We start from the raw sequence: 22757 nt of genomic DNA on the forward strand, positions 1-22757 counted from the left end.
CTGTACCTTTCTTACTAGGTCCAACGCAGGGGAGGGCAAGGAAGACGTCAGACACAGGGATATATTGCTGTGAAGTCTTCAGATAAGCTGTGTCGTTCCTTACAGAAACGGAAATGTAAACCTTTCCTTCTTTGATTTGTTTGTCCTCACTCTTAGCAATCCTTCCACTACGCTGCTTGTAGCATTCCTTCTGCCTTCCTTACAGCATATGATTCACATGTGTCTGAATGCAGATCCCCCAGCAATCAGCCTCTGTCAGTGCAAATGCATTTTTTCCCTGTAGCCGCCTTAAACCGCTGATGAAATCCATGTGGGAACACAGGAAAAACTGACCTTTTTTGAGAGCTATGAATATGCTCTGTTCACATATGGATCAATCCATGGCTCTCTGACAACTGATGTCAGTTAACAAACACTCACAGCAGTGCAGCAGCCAATAAGCTGTTTCCTAATGTAATGCAGCTCTTTAAGGAAAAAAAATCCAGTGTTGTCAGGAGCACCTCAAAGGGTTATGAACAGCAATAATTGTCAGCTCTTCTACAACATACACCAGCTATCAAAGGATTATACCACAGACATGCATTTTAGACCACAAACAATTTCACTTTTTTTTTGTCTTTTTTCTTGAAACAGCTCTTCTAAATGCCAGGACCATATCCTCACAACAGTAATTGCGGCTTCAAATTGATCCACATTAACATGAACCAATTCCTGAGGGATTCTCACCTAGTGGTCTATCAATGAAAGGAATGACAAGACAAGGATGCTTGTGCATCGGATACTCCTCTAGTGTTTTCTGTAACTGTCATCTGGATAAGGCCTTTATCTTTGGGTTATTTAATTACAGAAAAGGTACCACACATGTGGCAGCCTCCCTGAATATGGTTTAACCCAAGTGGCTACAGTTTGCAATCAATGCGACTCACTGCACTTCAACTATTCTTGGTATTAGTCGCAGGAAAATCAGTGACTAAAATGTGAACCTAATTTTCTGGCACCCACAAATTGAAGCAGCAATCTTAAATGGTGACAAATCAAGCTCAGGTCCCCAGATGCAAATATTTTCATTCAAAGTACTATCAAAGGATTGCAAGATGCAGCACAAGTAATGAATATAATTCTAAATTATGTTTTTTTTAAAAAATGCAAATATGTTTGCAACAAAAACATTTCAACTTCAACTTCCAGTACTGATAATAGTTTTAGATACCCTAATCAAAAGTATATTATGACTGGTTAAGAAAAAATCCGTAAGCAATGGTTTAATCAGCCAATTAAATAACACAAACAATTAAACATTTGAGCTAAGCAGAAATTATTAAAAATGTTGAAACAACTAGCTGTTAATTCAAATTTTAGCAATGTAATTAAAAGTAAAAAATCAAAAATTTTAGGTGGAACATCAAATGAACACAATATCAAATAGCTAAATCAGAAAAAAATCATTTAACGCAATAAAGCTGTTTAGAGAAAGCAAGAAACCTTACAACATATTTCACACGATCACAATTCAGTAACAATACACTAACTATATCAAGACTTTTCTTCAGGTTAGCTCAACTTTAGCTATCTACCGGCCACTAATTACCTAAATCTGATACACTGTGAATTCATGACTTCACACAGGAGGTATTAAGTGAGTTAATTCTAAAGAACTGAAACCTCATTGACACAAATTGAAAGCAACCAAAGTTTTCTACCCCATCTGCTCCCTGCTTCCCATTGGGCTTTCATAATGGAATTAATAGTTTCATATATTCAAACCTCCAAATAAAAGGACTCATTTAAGTTAGGCTACATTAACAAAAGAGGAAAGAAAATAATAATAAAAAGCCAAAATGAATTCAAATAAAGCATTTCACTCTAAGAGTTTGCTTTAACAAAGTTGAATGAAGCCTTTTCTGACTTTTGTGCAAGACTTGATAAACTGAATAACATAGCAGTCAATGATCAGCCAATGATCAATTGATGAATGGTTATTAAGATCCCCTCATCTCATGGTAGGTCTTTCTACAAAAGCCACACCAGCTTGGAGGGCGGATTCACCAATGTACAAATTTCCCTGCTTGCTTGTTTCCCTTTCATTCTCGGACCACTGGCCATCAATTGGGCTGACATATTGGAAAATAATCTTTTATGGCCAAATGGTAGTGAACAGAAATGAAAGAATTAGCATGCTTTGAAATTCAAATCTCCCATTTTGACTCTAAAGAGCCTGATTTTCCACACAGCTGGAAGCTATTAGTGTTTTCTTAAAGCCTCCTGCTGGCAAGGCTGACCCACCCATGTGAAATCTGTCAGGGAAGGACAACTCTTAGGCTTCTTCATAACTAGGCCAAGAGTGTTGTTCAGTTTCCTATGCTCCTACAGTACCACAGCTGAAGAGCTTAGCTACAAGCTTAATCACCCTCCTCCCCCCCACCACATCCTTATTATCTGACTGATGACGAGTTAGCTCTGTTGAAATGCAAGGGTAATAGTTTATGCTTCAGTGAAGTTTCCCTCCTCTGCAGTAAAGACAAAAAACTCATAGGGCTGTAGTGTACTGGGTGCCATCTGGACTACTTTCTCTGAAAGTTACCCCATAGCACACATAAGGCAAAAACTTCCAAAGCTTTCCCTTATTCTATTGATCTATTTGTAGCAAACAATTCAGTTTTGTTTAAAAAAATGCTTGATTACACTGAGATTGAATGTGTTGTAGATCACTTTGATAAATGTGGGTTAAAAAAAAAAATCAGCAAGTCTTCCCAGTCATGTGTTTATTTCCTCTTGTAACTAAAAACTTACCAAAAGTCCATCTCACAATGAGTGTAACACAGCATCAACAAAAATCAATTAACTCTTCAATTAGTTTGAAAGTTAAAGTCACACATTGGTGGCTGAAAACCTTAAAATATGGTGGAAAAGAAATGAAGACTATGGTAGTTTAAACACAACAACAAATTTTAGTGAAGCATTTCACAAGAAATCCTGAAGAGCCGACTTCGGCAGTCTAACCGCAGAAAGATAAAACCACTAGATGGAGCTGGTAATACAGCACAACAGACAAATCATGTTAGCATCAGCTGTTCAGGGGGCTATAGGTATTACGACTAAAAAAAATGATGAGGAGGCTCATTATCTCTTCATATCTGTAAAACCTTTGCTTTTTACAGGTAGCCACAGCTCTTACTTTATGGTTCCAAGCCTATTAAATAGAAAGTACTTTTATTCCTTTCACACAATATGGCAAGAAATGAAAATATATATATATATATGTGAAAATGTGCACAAGTTCAAATTCAAATAAACCAAAAACAAAATACACAGCCAAATGCTTTTCTTTCTTATTCCTCTTCATTATTTTTTTTCTTGTAAATCCTATCTCTGAATTCAGTCTCTGCAAAATTGACAGTGTAGTTAAACAAATTTGGCAATGGTTTTATTTAGTTATCTTTTCATGCATTATCACAAACAGTAGACAGGGCAAATTCCAACCTCGGATGCAAGGAGGAACAGAGGGAGCAATGAGCCAATTCTTTTGTCCACAACAACAGGCATCTGTCAATGCTGAAGGGGCTGGGAGAGAGCATTACTCGCAGGAACCCGAATTCCTGACCAAACCCTCTTCCACACAATGAATCCTGAATGAAAGGAACCCAGGCCAGGCAGAGATAGCATGCTGTCAGGAACCAGCCCTGACGTTTGTGAACGGACAGGACTGGCTTGCAGGATGTCAGAGCAACAAACTGCAATCCAAGATACAGAATTTTCACACACTTGTTACTGGATGTTTTGCTCCTCAGGTTGTTAAACACGGAAGCAGGAATGTTGTATATGGGTCTGACCCATGCTATGGCTCCACAGAAACTCAGCTCTGCTTCCGCTAAAACTTGCTGGAGCATCAATAATAAAAGTATGTTTTCTTTTCCTCTGAACCACCCATACATTATAGCTTTGTATAAACCACAAATGTACTTATCTGCTATACTTTAATACATTCTTTTAAAAATATTATATTTTAAGTCAAAAATATTAACATGACTCTCCAAATAAAAACAAAACTCATTCTTCAACAGCATTATTTTTGATATTTAGAGACCCATAGAAGTGTCTTAAAACTGTCTGGTTTGGAAAATATCTTGCTTTAAGAGACAGTATTCTTTCGTTCAAACAGTCATAAATCAGATTCATGAAACAAGCTTTCTACAGTTTTCCCAGCCTTTACTAAGAAACCTTGAAAGCAAGATATTTTTTGCAGCATAGAGTTATGATAAATATATTGAAGCATTTTCAAACTGAAAATAACTGACTTCTACAATTCTAATGGATCTCAAATATTAAAAAAAAGTCTTACTATATCACAATGAAGCATAATCCATGTCAAAAAAATTGCCATACAGTGGATTTGGTGTTTCTATTAATACAGTCAAACCGGTCATGAGAAAGGGATAGGAAGATGTGCCACATGGGGAAGTTAGGGATATTATTGAAGATCGCTGCTCAGCATTTGGTAATTTAAAACATCGTGAGTTCTTTTCTGTGGCATGAAGGCAAAGGGGAGAGGAAGCACATGGAGCAGAAGAGTAAGAAACATAGAAATATTGAAAACAGAAGCAAAGATAGGCCATTAAACCTTTCAATTCATTCACTCTGATCACAGCTGATCACGTAACTCAGTTCGCTATTTCTGCTTTCTCCCTTTGATCTCTTTATCACTAAGAACCATATCTATCTCTTTCTTGAAAACATTCAATATTTTGGTCTCAATCACTTTTTGTAGTGCAGAATTCCATGGGGACACCACACAGTGAAGTAATTTCTCCTCAACTCAATCCTAAAGAACCTATCCTGTATCCTTAAACTGTAACCCCTGGTTATGGACTTCCTGTCATTAAGAACATTCTTCATGCATTTACATAGTCTAGTCCTGTTGAAATTTAAAGGTTTCTTTGAGATTCCCCCTCATTTTTCTAAATTCCAGTGAATATTGTCCTCATTGATCCAGTCTCTCTTCATACATCAGTGCTGCCATTTCAGGAATCAGTCTTGTAAACCCTCATTGCAATCTGTCAATAGCCAGAACATCCTTCTTTATATTAAGGAGATCAATACTGCACACAGTATTCCAAGAGTGGTCTCACAAAAGCCCTGCATAATTGCAGCAAGACATCCCAGCTTCAGTACTCAAATCTTCTCGCCATAAAGTCCTATTTGCCTTCTTCACCGTTCACTGCACTTTGTGACTGGTGCGTAAAGGCACCCATGTGTCACTGCACCTCCCCCATACCCAAACTATCCCGTCCAGATAATAAACTGCCTTCCTGTTTTTGCAACCAAAGTGGATCACCTCAATTATCCACATGATACATCATCTGCCATGCATCTGCCCACTCACTCAACTCATCCAAAATATACCTAAAGCGTCTTTACATGCTCCTCATAACTCATTCTCTCACACAGCTTTGTCTCATCTGCAAACATGGAGATATTACATACTATTTCTTCATTTAAATCATTAATATGCATTGTGAATAGCTGGGGTCCTGGACTGATCCCTTCAGTACCTAACTAGTCACTGGATACCGCCCAGACAAATACCCAATTATTCCTACTTGCTTTCCTGTCTGCCAAGCAGTTCTCGATCCATGAAAGTACACTTTACCCAATTCCATGTGCTTTAAATTTTACATGCTAATCTCTTATGCGGGACCATATTGGAAGCCTTCTGAAAGTTTAGTAAACCACATCCACTGGCTTTATCAATTCTATGTTATATCCTCAAAGAATTCCAGTCAAATTATTAAGTATGATTTCCCTTTCATTTAAGTGTTCTGTTATTAAAACTTTTACAATAGTCTCTAACATTTCTCCCATTACTAATTTCAGACTAATGGATCTATATTCCTCTCTACCTCCTTTTTCTTTTAAATAGTGGGGTTACATCAGCAAACTTCAACACATAGGAACTTTCCGGAGTGTATAAAACCTTCAAAGATGACCACGAATGCATCACTATTTCTAGGGTCATTTTCATAAGTACTCTGGGATGTACTTTTGACGTAATCTGGGACATAATCTACTGAGCCCCGGGGAGTTAGCAGGCTTTAATCCTATCAATTTCTCCAACATCATTTCCTTCAGTTCCTCATTTGTGAAAACAGAACCAAAACATATACTTAATTGAACTGCTATGTCCTTCTTCCCCATTACAACTTCCCGTTTCTGACTGTAAGGGGCCTACATTTTTCTCTTTTTCTCTTTGGATACCTACCAAAACTTTTACAGTTTCCACATTCCCCATAAGCTTACTCACAAACTCTTATTTCCCCCACTTAAATCAATCCCTTTGTCCTTCTTTACTGAAATCTAAACTGCTCCCTCTTCTCAGGTCTGCTGCTCTTTTTGGGCAATTTGTACATCCCTTCCTTGGATCTGATACTACCCCTAACTTCCCTTGTTAGCCGTAGTCGAGCCACTAGTTTTATTTTTGTGTCAGTCAAGGCAAAATTGATTAGTTCAGAGTGTCAATGAAGGAACAGATAATGTAAACTACAACGCTAAAACAACTCTGTGACGATAGAAGCATCAAGTTTTAGGATTGAAATACTTTGTTCCATTTTAAAAAGGAGGTTGCAAATCAAAAAGACCTGCTCTTCAATGATATGACTTAAATGTGTAGGGTCACAGTAAAAAGGTGGGGTGTGGGACTAACAGAGTTGCTCTTGGCTGAGGTTACCTGGGGAAAATGAGCTGGAATGTCCTCCTTCTGAGTTATAACCCTTCTATTATTCTATAATTCTGTACATAGTCTTGTTATTGCTCCTCTGCAAGACTCAACTAATATCAAAAATATTCATCGTCACAGTTTAATATGCTGGATGCCAAACAATGCTTGCAACTAAGCAGAAAATGTTTCCATGAATATACAATTATTTTCAGAGTGAAGTTCAATCAATCAATCAATCTTTGCAAGTTTGGCTAAAGCAAATAATACAAATAAAACTCTAAAGGAATTTCCAATACCGCAGTTTCTCTGGGTTCTACCTATGTAAATTTACTGAAGGCCACTGAATGATACTAGTACAAATAAACAAAGGAATGTACAGCATGGATTTTTCTCTCCATCTCCTCCCTTGAAAGCTGTTTAGTGCAGCCCAGTTATGGTCATCGCTGATATGACCAAATCTTCCATCCCTTCAAAACATTTGACTGATGAAAACTGTAGGTAAAGTCAGTTAAAATTGGCTCGGAAACATGATTAAATTTGCATCTGTAATAGGCAGACTCAGCCTATCTTGCCCATTCTGAATTCATGTCAAAATACAAAGCGTCGAAAACATCAAACGTCATCATCATCAGCAATCACAAGCTAATGATTGTGATTGGCCATCTAGGAAATTCTGTCTTAACAGCTGTGGATTCTGCTGGACCTAGAGTGGCTCATGTGCCAGATCTCCAATCCACAAATTGGCAGGGAATGGCCTCAGGAATGCTGGTATTCTTTCCTCAGGTTCCTTTTTATACCTCCTCTTGCCAATAGGTATTCTCAAAGAATTGGAACTCTTCATATTGTAGATTCTCCCAAGTTAGATTGTCCCAAGCTTGGGTCTCCCATGCATTGACATTTCTGTTGCATTGCTTGAGGAAAGCCTTCAGTGAATCTTTGAAATGTTTCCGCTGCGTTCTGCTTGTTCCAGTGCCTTCCCTCAACTGGGTGAAGAGGATTTGCTTTAGCAGTCAGAATTGAGGCATCCTAAGCACATGGCTGGCCCAGCGGAGTTGCTTTCATGTATGAAACCTCCTATATGAAGATCGCAGTCTTGAAGCTTGTTTTAGGAGTGCTAATGTGCATACACCTGTTCTCCCACTGATACAGAGAGCTTGTCTCTCTGAGGTACAGAGTCCATTTTTCTGAACCATATCAAATGGTCAGAAGAATAACTGCGTTTACACAAGGATCTTGGTATCAGCATAGAAGTCATGGTTAATCGAGACCTTCATCCTGAGGTATCTGAAGGCAGTGCTCATGCATTGATGCAATGTTGAATCGCTGCATCAATGTCAATGCACGTAGTGGAAACCTTCCACATTTGGGAAGATTTCGCTGATGATTTTAATTGAGGGATAGACCAGAACTTGCCATGTGATAGTTTGGTAAAGGACTTGAGTCGTCCTGAGATGGAGGCTGAGGCCAGTTTCTTAATTATGCTTCTGTGAAGGCATTACGTGATAGTTGAAGATTCTCTTTCAAAACGGTGCAGATGACACTGTCAACTACATATTCAAATTCTACAAGTCACGTCAATGGCATTTTCTTCTTGGATTTCAATCAGATGAGGTTCAAACAGTTTACATTCATCCTGTAGACAATGTCCAGACCATTGAGAAGCTTGTTAACCTCCTTTGTCCATGTTTGGACCAAGCTTGTAATGAGGTTTGGAACGGAGACCCTGGCAGAAACCATACTGAGCACTGGTGAGCAGGTTATTGTTGAGTTATTACCATTTAAGAGCACCATTGCTGACACCTCCCATCATGTTGTTGATGATTGAGAGAACATCAATGAGCCTGTAATTGGCCAGACTAGATTTGTCCTGCATTTTATGGACATGGCAATTTTACACACTGTAGGGGTTCTATTCTGCCAGACTTCCACTGGCTCAACCTTTGGGTTTAAAGATCCGACAAACATCCAAAGATTGGACGTTGATTTAAAGCTTTGTTCACTGAGCTCTCAATTCTTAAAAAAAAGCAATTGTTTGATACAAGATCGAGACAAGATAACGAAGCTGGTGGGCTAACTTGTTTTTAAAGTGAATTGCTGGCAGATCACTTCAGACAATGTTCAGCAACTTCCACAACAGACTTTAGCATACTTCAAAACTACATTACTGTAGAAGGAATGAATAATTGCTAAATTGACTTTTTAAACTTTATTTCTTTATTTTTCCATTTTTATACTAAGACAACTGTGGTGCGGAACATTTTAACTTATATCTTTATTTTTCTACTTCTGTAACTAAGATTTTGTACCTCAGTATTTCATACCTAAGATCATGCCATGTATGGCCATGATTTGAAGATGCCAGTGTTGGACTGGGGTTTACAAAGTTAAAATCACACAACACCAGGTTATAGTCCAACAGGTTTAATTGGAAGCACACTAGCTTTCGGAGCATCGCTCCTTCAAGGAGCGGCGCTCCGAAAGCTAGTGTGCTTCCAATGAAACCTGTTGGACTATAACCTGGCATTGTGTGATTTTTAACCATGTGTGGCGACACTGTAAACGTTTCACTGTACTCTTGTATCCTGTACTTAAGTACACATGACAATAAAACCTGAACCTAAATCTATCCGACGTAGATAATAGTAATTAAAGTAAAAACAGCCATTTGGCCCATCAGGCATTTGTTAGTGTCAGCTAAAATTTTGATTTACCTATCCATATCTTGTATCCTTCAAAATTGTTTTTGATAACTAATTTAATTTGAAATGATATCCTTTAATAGGTATTATATAATAAAGTATTCCAAACCAAATTTCAATATTTGTTTTTCTATTTGTTCTACCACATCATCTTTACTGTCAGTAAAAGAAAATTAGGACAAGATTAACAGCTTATTTGAATACAAGGGAAGCACTTTAAAATGGTACATTGCAGCTTTTAAATGAAGTTCATTGTCTATTAAAACTATGGATCCAAAGTTTGTACTGCTAAAAAAAAATTAACTGCAGAAGAAACATAACTATTATTCACAGCAGCATCTGCTTTTATTTTGCTGTTCTTTGTTTTGCTCATTTTTAGGAAGTAAGAAGTTCATATCCAGGAATTTGAGATAAGAGCTCTTGGGAGACAATAGGCTTGAGTCAGAAATAGCAGCTGAAGATACAAAATCATATTTTTGGCCATCTCCCCATAACTCTATTCAAATGAAAGTTCCTTTCTCTGTTTCACCAGCCTTCCTATTCTACTTGACGAATTCCATTTGTTTCACTGTTTAGGCCAGACTGTTTTCTGCCAGTCCTTGTCTAATTTCCTATGGGTCTTTCTGGCTACAGATGACTTTGGCCTCTAGCCTGGCTATCACTCTTTAGCTTAACAAAAACAGGCTTAGATCACAGGCTGAGATAATAAATGATATTGCCCCTCTCATAATTAGGATAATTCCCTGATTTTACAGATAGGAATAAATCTCACTGAACTGTGACTTCTGTTGGTAAATAAAGGCTAGTATTATCTCAGTTTTACACTTCATCAGTATGAAATACTCTAATAACTTTACAGTGAAACAAAAGCATTTTCAGATGAACTCAAGTCTATGTTAAATACTCAAAAGTATGAATTCTTAAAGCTTCATAATGTAAACACAATTACTGATTTCCATCTTTGAAGAGGTTTGGACTTTCAGATAATTATTTTTACATCTAAGTTTTCAGTAACAATGAGACTTAAAAGATCATTTATATACATAGCTTCAAGTAAACACATGCCCTCACACCCAATTCCACATAGTGCAAAAGCAACTGTAGATGCTGTAGATCTGAAACTGAAAGGGCTGGAGAAACTCAAAAGGTGTGGCAGCATCTTCTGATAAAAACAGAGTTAATGTTTTGAGTCCAATATGACGTCTTCAGAACTGAAGGGAGCTGATACAGGAGGTATGTTATGCTGTGGAAAAATAAGGGAGGAAGACCAAGAGGAACAGATGGTAAAGGTGCCGAGAGCACAAGGCAAAGGGAGTCTTAATGAAGAAAAGAACTATAGATGAAGACTAAGTGTTCAAGGCAGAAAATAGGTCAGCTCTTCAGAGAGCAAGTCCATGCTAACAAATATGGGGAGCTGGTATTTAAGGTAATCAGAATGGACAACAGACTTCATGCTTTGAAGTTGTTGAGTTCAAAGGTGAACCTTAAAGGCTGTCAAGTACCTAAGCAGAAAAAGAGGCGCTTTTCTTCCTGCTTGCATTGGCTAGAACAATGCAACCTCGAACACTAACATGACAGTGAGATGGTAAATTGAATTAACAAGTGACTGAAAGGTCAGGGACATCCTTGCAGGCCGAGCGGGAGCATTCTGCAATCCAATCACTCATTCTTCATATAGCATGGGATATAAGCAAATTACTGCGGATGCTGTAATCTGAAACCAAAAGAGAAAACGCTGGAAAATCTCAGCAGGTCTGGCAGCATCTGTAAGGAGAGAAAAGAGCTGATGTTTCGAGTCTAACTGACCCTTTGTCAAAGCTTTGATCTTACTCTGCTTCCAAATGAAAACAAAAATATAACTGACATACTGGGACAAGATAGCCAAAATCCCAAAATAGTTTACATTCTTAGAATTTTATTTAATTACAACCGTGGCGCTACATACCAATCACTGTGGGTCACAGAATTGCAACACAATGTTAGCTTTAAATATAATGGACTACAGAAGTACAATTGTCCTTGATCTTATTATGGATTTCTTTAGTACCAACAGATCATCAGGCGTTCTTGCCACATTGTCCACTTAACACAATCAGAAACTAAAATTACAAGAAAAGTCATATGAACTTGTCCAGTTATGAACACAGATGTGCATAACCAAAATCCAAAAGTTATGCTTAAACAGAACAATTCAAGAATAACACTTACATCTTCTAGAGGCTAGGAGACAAACAATCAATAGATTAGCTGGTGAGAAAAAGAGTGCAAACTACAAGTTCATACATACAAGGAAAGAATTGCATTTATATAGCACCTGTCAGGTGCTTGATGTGCTGAAGTTTGTTAAAGCCAATAAGGTACCTTTTGAACTGACATCCCTGCTGTAATGTAGAAACTCAACAATCTGCATCTAATAGATTACAAACTAACCTTTTCCTAGCTACCATTCCTTCTGAGTAAGGGTCACTGAACCAGAAACGTTAACTCTGATTTCTCTCCACAGATGCTGCCAGACCTGCTGAGCCTTTCCAGCAATTTGTTTTTACACGTACAGCAGTATGATAATTAGCAGATGACCTATTAATTATGATAATTAATTATGATAATTAGCAGATGACCTATTTTTCTGATGTCGATTGAGGGGAAAATATTGGTATGGGGAGTAAGGGCAATTCTTCCTCAATATCATGATTTCGATGTTTTACATCAATCTGAGGTGGCAGGTAGAACTTTAACATCAGATTTGAAAGATAAAACCTACCTCTCTGAAGCAATTAATAGAAAACATCCACATTAATGAAAAAAAAGTTTCAGCTTTCCAAAAATCTGTAAGAACAGACGAGGTTACATTTATTATTCACAGGATTATGATGATTGGACATTCACTGCTGCATTTCTGCTGCAAACTTACTCAGTAATGAAAAGGAAGCAACAATAAAAGAATTATAAAGGATTTTGAGAGGGTAAACAATGGAAATTTGTTTCACTAGTTAGAGCAAACATTCAAAAGGTTGCTTCCACTGGATGGCAAATTGTTGAATATCATGTGTTAGTTCATTGGGCCTTTCCTTGACCTCTGAGGTTTGCAGATTCAAGCCCCATGATAATTCAATACTTTGAGGTGTGCTGCATTACCGTATATGACATTTTACGGCAAGACCTTAAAACAAAAGTTTTATTGGCCTATTAGGCAGATGCACAAGATTCCACATGCTATTTGAAGGCCAGAAAACTGTCCCAGATCTTGGTCAAAATAGAGATTATCTTGTCATTCTTTAATTTTCTTTGAAGTGAGCATTTGTGTAAATAATAATGGTGCGTGAATGTGTTTAAAGCACTTTGGGATGGCCTAACAATTTGAAAATTATTATAAAAATGTTAATGTTTCCTTGAACAAGATGGCACAGATGAAATTATCGTAAGTAAAGCTGGTGAAAGCTGAATTCTTTTATCACCCCTGTCCCCTCCCCACCAACTCTGGGGTTTATGATCACAAGTGATTATTAAAGAAGGTAGCATCACGGCTTGAAAAAGTACCTGAACAGTCCGATAAAAAATAATGGAGAAAGAGCAGGGAGCAAATAGTCCAACATAGTTGCATCAACACAGGCGCAACAGCTTGAGTGGGTTTTTCATGTGCTAATTCTGAGTTTAGTACTTGGAGCACATAAAGTACCACCTCAGGAGATGGTTTCTCTGCATATTGTGAAATGTACAACACCTCCCACAGCAAACATCAGCAAAATTCAGGAGACAGTAGATTAGCAATTCATAGTTACAAATTCTGAGCAATATCCAGTCTGCTATACAAATGTGACAAATTCCAGAGCACAAGGAACCAAAACAGATTGTCTAAGTTCTTCAAGTACAGACATATCATAATTTAAAGTGGAGCACAACTTAATTGTGGAAATACCAAACTATAAGAAATAACTAAGCAAACGCATCGCTGCTGTCATTTGTTTAAAAGTCAAACACTTCATTGTGAGCACAAAACAGACAATTTAAACAAAAATAAAATCGTAAAATATGAAAATACAAATACTGTAGGTCCAAAAACGAGCTAGACGCAAGTCAGAAGATGCAGCAACTTACAATGTTATCATTCTACATACAACAGAATTACCACCTTTCTACCAGTTCTTCTAATCAGGTGAAAGTCATAGGAAGTTTCTCAATCATATTGTGGTAAGAGTGAAGCTGGGAGAGATGCCAGGAAAATAGCAGGGAGCTGCGTCAGGACAGCTTCCCAACTTATTCCTGCCGCTGGGAAGCTCCCTGCCCGAGTTGGGAAATGGGCCAGCCAGCCACCCAATCCATAAGCTGGGAAGCCTAATTGCATGGAGTAAAGCCTCAATTAGTGCCAGTTGTCAGCCTTTTGGCCATTTTACCAATGCTGAAATGGTTCCCCACTACCACTCACTCTCCATCTGGAGGCCACCAGCCCAAAGAAGGTGGCTGAATCTCATCGAAACAATAAAGCCCATGCCATAACAAGGGGCTGTATTCGCAATTACAGCTGAGGCCCACTCAGCAGAGGGGTAATCCACCCTCAGAATTAGACTGTGCAGACTGGCACAATGATGTTCAGGCCAACAAGCTTGCACTTGCCAACCTGCATGAGCAAGTGCCCACCTCCATCAGCGGGACTGCTGTGACTCCCACAGTCTTCAGCCTTCTATTGCTCTGACATTACCAGGAGCCTAACTGTAGTTCCTTACAGGATGGCAAGCTTGAGGCAGCCAATTGGAAGCCCAGCTCCTGGTCACCTATGACGCAAGCCTCACCAACCAGCATGAAATCAGGACTCCCATTTGACCTCTGGATCCTGAAGTCCGCCAGAAAATTCTGCCCTATATTTGTTTTGAAATTCTAAGTTTCTCTTTGTAAAAATGACGAAGCTTTTTCTCTTTCATATAAAATGGCTCTTGCAGCTCTGAGATTATGTAAAAAAGATGCCAACTGAGGACTTTTTATGACAGATGGTAATGCAATCAGTTGCATGCACAAGGTTTTTTTTGATTGATTCCAACCATATGCTAAAATATACTCATTTTGAAAATGCATTACTTTGCCAGACAGGGGCCTTAAAACCATTTGTACTATTATGTACACAATTTAGTGCAGATGCATATACATTATCATGCATACACTAACACTAAATTGATTTTATTACAGGAATAAAATTGAAAAAAAACTGTGCACACATTTGTTATTTCTTATTCCATTAATATGAGGAATCTAGTCATTGACTGTGTCTGCAGCATACGGTGCTTAAACCATGAATACGTTTGCTTTGTGCAAAATTTTTCTCATCTGATTTCATCTGTGAGAGACTCTCCCTGGAGGATGGGAAGAGAGAACCAATTATATCCACAGGCTGACTTCTCAAAAAAAAAATGAAGGCATCTGTTTCATGCCAACAACCTCCACATGCAAGAAAATATAACTTTGAAGGCATCTGCGTTCATGCTCAATAGTCACAGATCTTGGGCACCATTGTAATTGCCCAGCTGCAAACATGATTTTCTGATTTCATCTGCTGAGCGTCTGACCATGAAAGCAATGTAGCAAACCAAGTTTTAAAGGCCTTCAGGCAACTCAATACCAATTAAACACCAAAATATTGTAATTTTTTTTCTTATACTGCTTTGGTCGGATGGATCCCACCAAACCTTCCTCCTCCTTTCGGAATATTTCTGCATGTATTTTAATTGTACCTGTATAGTTCATTGTTCTGAAGATTATTTTACATTGCATTACCAATGCAATCAGTGGATTCAGCAGCAAGGTACCAAAGCATTACTTGAGCAAGTGCTCTCCAGCTCAGTGGAGTTGGCTAAATTAAAGGATATTTACTTTTCAAAATTAATCATGCCATCAGTTAGATTAACATTTTCCACAATCTTTTGACGCAAAACCTCGCAGCACCTCGCAGCACCTCGCTTTTTATTTCTCAAATGAAATTTTGCATCACTAAATACAAGCGTACAAACTTTGTGAATGTGAGACTGCTGAAATATTGATAAAATATCTCAGAAAAACTGGTAAAGATAGTGATATTACAGCATTTCTCAGCTAAAAGATGAAAAATTATAACTTAATTTAACAAATGGGCAGTGACAAAAGAAACACGATTTTTTTTTGCCATAATACTATTTCAGTGTCAGCTTTTACTCTCAGCTCTGTTTGTACTAAGTCATAATATTCAATAAATGGTGTAAAGATATAAGTGTGACTACTGTAAGACAGATGCTTTCAATATTTCTAATAAGGTAAGTTAAGAGTGGAAACCATTTTTAAACCTGGAGCACATGTGTGAACACCACTTTAAAACTGGAACTAAATCAATAAATAATCCATCAGCCTACTTTCAACTTCAGTATTAATATAGCTAAATACAGCATGTCAAAGAAATGACTATAGTATATTGTGTCTATGTAAAACATTTTTAAAAAAGCATTGCCATAATTATCAAAAACTGGAACAAGGGAAAAATCAAGGAGAGATAAAATAACCAAGAAGATTTTCTGAGGAAATATTTTGGCCATTTTTAAATCTCAGATGATTTAGACCAATAAAGGGCACTTTATTTATAGGGGAGATGCACTACAATATTCAAAATGGAACAGATGTGACAGTTTAGCAGAATAACTCTTCAAACTTTGCACAAATTGAAATCAGAAAACGGATTGCTCTTTCTTTTATCACATTCATTTTCAATCGACACTTTTTACCCTTGAAATAATTTGCACATGGCTTTCATCTCAGCAGCACCTGCTGATCAAACAGAAGCTAAACAACTTCATGAAAATCATACAAATCACAGTCTTGAACATTTTCAAAAGTCGTCCAAATTCCAACAATTACACAACATACAAGTACAACAGGCCAGGCTTACACTTGGCTTTAAATTTCCATCTTCACTATTATTGCCAAACAAAATACACAAAATGACTGAAGATGCTTTTAAGTTGTAACAAGGTGACATATTTGCATCTTGAGTAATGTAATATTTTTGTTTAAATAATAATCCCCTTGGAAGAATCTGCAAACATCAAATGGGCTAAGGACATAAAAGGTCAGTTACAGCAATATTTGTGTACTGTAACCAGTGAGATCCTAAAATATCTCACAGCACATAGAGCCAGTCACAAACACAAAATGTCAATATGTTCAGAAGTAATGGTTTCTATTGTCTCAACATATTGACTAGTTGTACTTCTTCCCTAAAATACAAATATTTATTCCTTTGCAAAAAAACAAATTTCAATTGAGTTTTGTTTCCAATTCTATTGTTTTGTATTGGAATAAGCTCAGATGTAAATGTCTTTGCTGGGTAGTGCTGTGTAGTGTTACTACATTTAAATAAACCCACACTAGTCTCTTCAGCTTCACTCACAGACAACATAGCAGAGCGAGTGCTATCAAACGTATGCCATCAAAAATAAAAGACAAAGGCTTTCTGCCTCTTCATTCAAGAGCTTTATTGGTTTTTCTGTGAGAGGCAAGACTATTTTCAGGCAATTTACACATAATGAAATAGCAAATCAAGTCATTACCCTGACCATATTCTTTAGTATTCTAATGGTTATAAAGCCACATCAATAAATAATCCTTTGTTCTCCATTATCATCTCCCAGTACTTAGTTCTACACTATAGAAAGCAGTCGAGATTGAATGCTAAACCCAATTAAAGATAACGACTCTGGTAATCTCACCTTTAGAAGTCCTGCAGAAATGGTTTAGGAGATGTCAGATACTGTCAAGACCAGGAATGATACCTAACCTTGTCAAAAGGCAGCTTTTCTTCAGTGTTAATCTTTAAATGTAAATTCACAGCCAGCAAGAGGAGCAGCAGATAACAGGTTACATCTTCACTCCCAGCCTTATCGACTTATGCATCTCCTCCAAATACTGAAAGCACCTATTCATGGAGATTACCTTCTGGCAGAGTGCACACCAGCACAACGGGTTTGTATTCATTAAACACACTTCCTCGGCTTATCTAAAATAAAAGGCTCGTCATGATGGCACATTGTGTGTGAAGGAAAGGCAATGTGCATTAGAGTGATTACAATATCAGCTCAGCCCAGATGGATCCAGGAAAATAAACAGAGGGTGTGTGAGAAGTTAATTGGCAACTCAAAGGGAAAACACGGACTGAGGATTATAGAAAATGGACTCCCGGCCAACTGCAGCCGGGCAGGACACCTGTCACCTGGTGGAAAGCTGCTCAAATTGTGAGAGCACATTGCCATAACGTGAGTGGAAAAGCAGAACTGTAATAAAAAGGAGCTGATGAAAAGCTTGGCACCACTATGAATATGGCAGATAAAAGGGGTCTGTCACAAATCCTCAACTAATCCAATAGCATGGAAGGCTCATTGATATGACTGTGGACATGACAGACTAAAATAATATTCAACTGAAAAAGTGACTGTGAGAACAGCTTTTCCCCAGAAAAAATATTTCCTTGAATTTTAGGATTACAGCAGCAGCTTTTATTATAAGAAGCTTTTGCATGTATTGCCAAAAACATTAACCTCAAAATGGAATGAGCATAAAAAATATTAATGTAGTTATCATATGGTTACATTGATTTCTTTGTTGCATACAAACATGCCTATCACAAATAATCATTTTCTAGAAGTGTTAAAGTAATCTTCGACAGAAATGACTCAGATTTCATTTCTTTGACCCCAATCTATAATTAGAGGGGACTGACAGGTGCAAGCCCTCTGCACTTGCAGATGGCTACTGAAGTTGGACAAAGTGACTTGTTCTGGTTGTACACCATATAAATAACCCTACTCAACACTTTGTATATACAATTATCCATAACAAATTAAACTGATGCCACTCAATCAAATTACCACCAAATTTCCAACCTAACCAACGTGCTGTTAATAAGATATATAAAATAAATTTAAAATAGGAATAATGTAGCTATATTAAATAATTAAAATCTTTTAGCAAATTTCCCTTATTTTATAAAAATAAAATTGTGCAAATTAAGTAAAATTTACAATAGTATATTAAACCTAAACAACAATAATTGCTCATTTCTGCATATACAATTTATTTATTGATTTGAATTCTGAGTTGCATACTACATCAAATTCCCAGGTTCCATCCAGCTGGTGAGAACTTGTTGAAGTGATAGCTTTCCTAAAATGTGATAAATGTCAAATAGTTTATTAACAAAAATCAGCTTGAAGCAAATGTTATACTGATGCTTTCTGAAGAAGCATTAATTCCAACACTGTATTTTCACTAGGGGATGCTGTTCCTTCTCTCTATTGTAAATTCTGGACTCAATGACATCATTGTACTCTTATAACATGCAGTATTTACATATATCAAAATTCTGTTCAGTGTTATATGGCTCAGCCAGAGTTCCAGCAAACTACATCTCAAGTCATTGGATCCAAAACAGAATGTTGGAAAGACAGGAAATATTACTTTCTTCTTCAGAGGGGAAAAAAAAGTAATGTAAGTTTCTCCAAGCAATAGCGCTTAGTACATCAATTACTGATATTTAGCATAATATTTTGTTTAATTCACATACTTAGGGTGAAACAAAAGTGAATTCTCCTTCAATGACAGGAGACAGTGTAGTGTGTAGTTTATTTTACAGCCTCTCTCACTGAAGTAAAGGCCAGTATAGTATGGTGTATCAAGAATTGTGTTCCATGTGTAATTGTTTGCTGAAGTTGAACAGTGAAGATGACTAACATATTATCAGAGCTGTCATACTCCAGTGTGAAACTTTTCACACTTTTGTAATAAAGGCCACAATCAAATTTGATTTTTAAAGAATGTATACTATTTATAAAACTAAATAGATTTAAAGTAATTACATTCATAATAAAATCAATTTTGAACTTCTTTCCTGGAAAACAAAACTCTTATTTTTATGTCACTGTGACCCACAATTATATTACCATCCAAAGAAATTGAAACAAACTTTATTGAAATGTTTCTGGATGCGACAAGTGGGAAACCAGTTTCTTATCTCAACCCACTTTAAATGCACTTGCAAATACAACAATTTCATTATTAAAATTTGTCAGAAAATTGTTAAATAGGTGAATTGTAGTACATTAAGCAAATTTAATCACATGGATTAAACCAAACAAAACAAGCTGCTCAATGGAATTGGCTGAATGTGTATTTCAAAATAAATATTTTTCAAATTTAAATTTTATGCTGTTTCTCCTAAAGTGTAAATATAATATCTGATGTACATTAATATGAATTTGCTTATCATTCTGCACAAAAAAATTTGCCAAACCACAACATCAACTGCTTATCCGCATATATCACCTGCTAGTAATCATGAGAACTACTCTCTTCAAACATGCAAGTTCTAAGTCACCTTTTATTTAACTGATAAGGCATCTTGATCACAGCACATGACAAGTTCCCACAGAACAAAGACCAAGCTTTTTAATTGAAATCCAAAGCTCAAAACAATATATTAACCTTCCATTTAACAACCAAAAGATCTCCATTAATGAACTGCATTGGGAAAATCATGAAAGTGAATCAAAAAGATGAAACTGTCAATTGTGACAGCTAATGTTTTCAAATGCAAAACTGCAGATGCTAACTTTCTTTCAGTTTAAGCTGCTCACAAGTGATGCAGTCACTAAGAATCTTAATGAATTGGGCTTTACATTGAACACTCTGCATTTAGAATACATCTCTTGTGTAAGGGGAAAACAGGATTTGACAGGAAAGGGTGGTCAAAGCTGACTGTCCTGCAACTCTCTCCAGGTTGAGCCATTTCCCCTCCTGCCCCTTTCTCTTATTGCTAGATCACATAATTGTAGCTGTTCCAAAACAAAGCCAGATGTAAAGCTTCCTAGATAACAGGATTATGTGCTGAAAATAGACCATTAAAAATCCAACAACAATAAAGTTAAATAGGAGTTAATAGATCAAATCACTCAAGATCAAACAAATTAATAGATTCTTATATCCATCTTCCATGCAAGTGGATTTTCAGTTTTTTTGAAAGTCCAAATATGAATGAGACACTGTCTTGACAGAAGGACAAAGGTCAAGTAAGGACCCCAGTTGTAATTGTAAGGACCCCGAAAGTAATCAATCTAAAAGGCCACAATTCTGGTCAGTCTGAAAGCTTTTTAACTCTATTTCAAAGTTACAACCAATATACCCAGTGCTTTTTGTCACTTCCTTCAAATAACTGGGCAAACTGTATAAATTTGCAAACAACGAGCTCATACATTAAAGCACATTTATGCAAATATGTTTATGAGATCTGATTAGAACAAAATGTCATTGCTGAAAAATCCACAACGTCGTTCCCACTAGCCGCCTCGCTTAACCAGGAGTACCAAATTAGCACAGTGGTGGGGGAGGGTGAAGAATATCAACAATAGCAGGGCAAACGCTGCAAATCATACTTACTTTGACAAGATCCAGAGATTCCAACCATTCGCCTGCTTTATTGAGTTATAGAAGTTCCACAGCTCAGCCACACACACAAAAAAAGCAAGAGGGGGAAGGAGTGAAAGTTTCTCCCTGCAGCCTGGCTGATCTGATCCGTCCACATGAGAAAGCTCAGCGTCAAAGTGAAGACAAACTTCTGATCTCCCAACAACAGGGCAGTTGCAAACTTCGGGGGATGACAAGAAAGAGACAAACTTTGTTTTGTTGTTTTGCCTCCCTTGCAAAAAAAAAGCTAAAATACACGAATATTCAAAAACAAAACACAGGAGTCGCTTTCCTTTAGAATGCTTGCGAGCCACCAGGATCACGGCGTGAGAAGACTAAGTCCAGGCAGGCTGCTCTCGGTGGATGTGTTTCAGCAGCTCGCAGTTTGAAATGAGAGCAGAGCAGAGAGACAGAGCCCTGTGTGTGTGTGTGTCTGTGTGTAAATGCAGGGTGGACTCTGGAGCTGGTTTCCTCATTGCCCAGGTGCAGAGTAGGTGGGGTTTCAGCCAGGGAGAGTTGAAAGAGGTAGAGCAGACATCTGTGTCGTGAAGGGGTCGGAGGGTCAAGTATATGTTAACAATGAGAGTGTCTCCTGCTTCTCTGTGTGTGTGTGCAGCCTGATCCCTGCCCAGACAGCTCTGTGTGTGTGTGTGTGTGTGTGTGCAGCCTGATCCCTGCCCAGACAGCTCTGTGTGTGTGTGTGTGTGTGTGCAGCCTGATCCCTGCCCAGACAGCTCTGTGTGTGTGTGTGTAGCCTGATCCCTGCCCAGACAGCTCTGTGTGTGTGTGTGTGTGTGTGTGCAGCCTGATCCCTGCCCAGACAGCTCGGTGTGTGTATGTGTGTGTGTGTGTGTTGGGGGAGAAGCTGCTGCTGCCTTCGGCTCAAACACTTCCCTCCGCTGCCATCTGCTCCAGCTCCTAGCTCCTCTCTCTCTCTCTCTCTCTCCCTGTCTGTCTGTGTGTTATCGCGATTAGAGCGGCACTTGCAGAGTCCCGGCTACTCTGAGACCTGCATCATAATCCCCTTTCTGCTGGCTGCTTTCCAGGCTGTTAGCTTGACTCTCTTCCCACTCCAACCCCCCCCCCCCCCCCCCCATCTCTCCCTCCTCACATACAGCTACAGCTACACCGTACGAAACACAGCTGCGTCCCTGCTGCATTTCCCGTTCCGATCTGGTTTTAAATTTTGCATGATACAAAAAAAAGCGAAACTTCAGCTGACCCCCACCGACCCAACTCAACACATCTCCCCCCAACCCGTCGCTTACGCGGAACATGCATATTATTTGCACAGTACCTCAATAATACGGGCCACATGGAGGATACCGTCTAGGTGCATTCACTGCAAAGGCTGACACACTGGTTTATCCTTTCGGCTGGAAAGGGCTGCAACTCGGGCTGGGTGGTGGTGGTGTTTCCCCCCCTCTCTTCCTTTTGCCGTCAGCGCCGGCTCTCCGTGCGCACAGGAGGATTGCACTCGCCCCGCCTGGCAGGGCAAGCCTTTGCCCCCCCTGGCAGAGCCAGGCTCTCAGTCCCCACCTGCTGGGCTCCGCCACCTGCTCCACAAGCAGGAAGAAAGTAACACCCGTTGCTGCCAACTCGGGTCCATCCACACAATGCCACTGACAACACAAGGGGCAACACTCCAGATGAGCTTGCATTGACTACCTGCCTTAAAGCTCTGATGCACTCCCTTGTGTCACTACAGACATAACTCCTCAGTAAAATAGCTAATTTTGAACGTAACTGTGCACTTATAGGTGAGAGTCAATAAACAACAAATAGAAGATATAGGCAGTAATTCATCTCAGTGAAACAGGCGATTGAATAGGCTATTAATATTAAAACACTGAATATTGAGGGGGACATATAATAGGCTG

The 22757-nt window shown here is 38.2% G+C and overlaps 1 protein-coding gene across 1 annotated transcript in view; it reads right to left on the reverse strand.

The window, feature by feature from the left end:
• Positions 1 to 21720, reverse strand: part of runx1t1 (RUNX1 partner transcriptional co-repressor 1) — a 109777-nt gene extending 88057 nt beyond the window's left edge. Inside the window, exon 1 of the mRNA XM_087986527.1 lies at positions 20851 to 21720. Coding sequence (XP_087842653.1) covers positions 20851 to 20878 — 28 coding nt within the window. The 5' untranslated portion in view covers positions 20879 to 21720. The remainder of the gene's footprint in view (positions 1 to 20850) is intronic.
• Positions 21721 to 22757: the final 1037 nt, after the last annotated feature.

The sequence above is a fragment of the Chiloscyllium plagiosum genome, unplaced genomic scaffold, assembly GCF_037043375.1.
Source record: "Chiloscyllium plagiosum isolate Xiang-an unplaced genomic scaffold, Cpla_swu_hap1 HiC_scaffold_4, whole genome shotgun sequence".
Taxonomy (NCBI): domain Eukaryota; kingdom Metazoa; phylum Chordata; class Chondrichthyes; order Orectolobiformes; family Hemiscylliidae; genus Chiloscyllium; species Chiloscyllium plagiosum.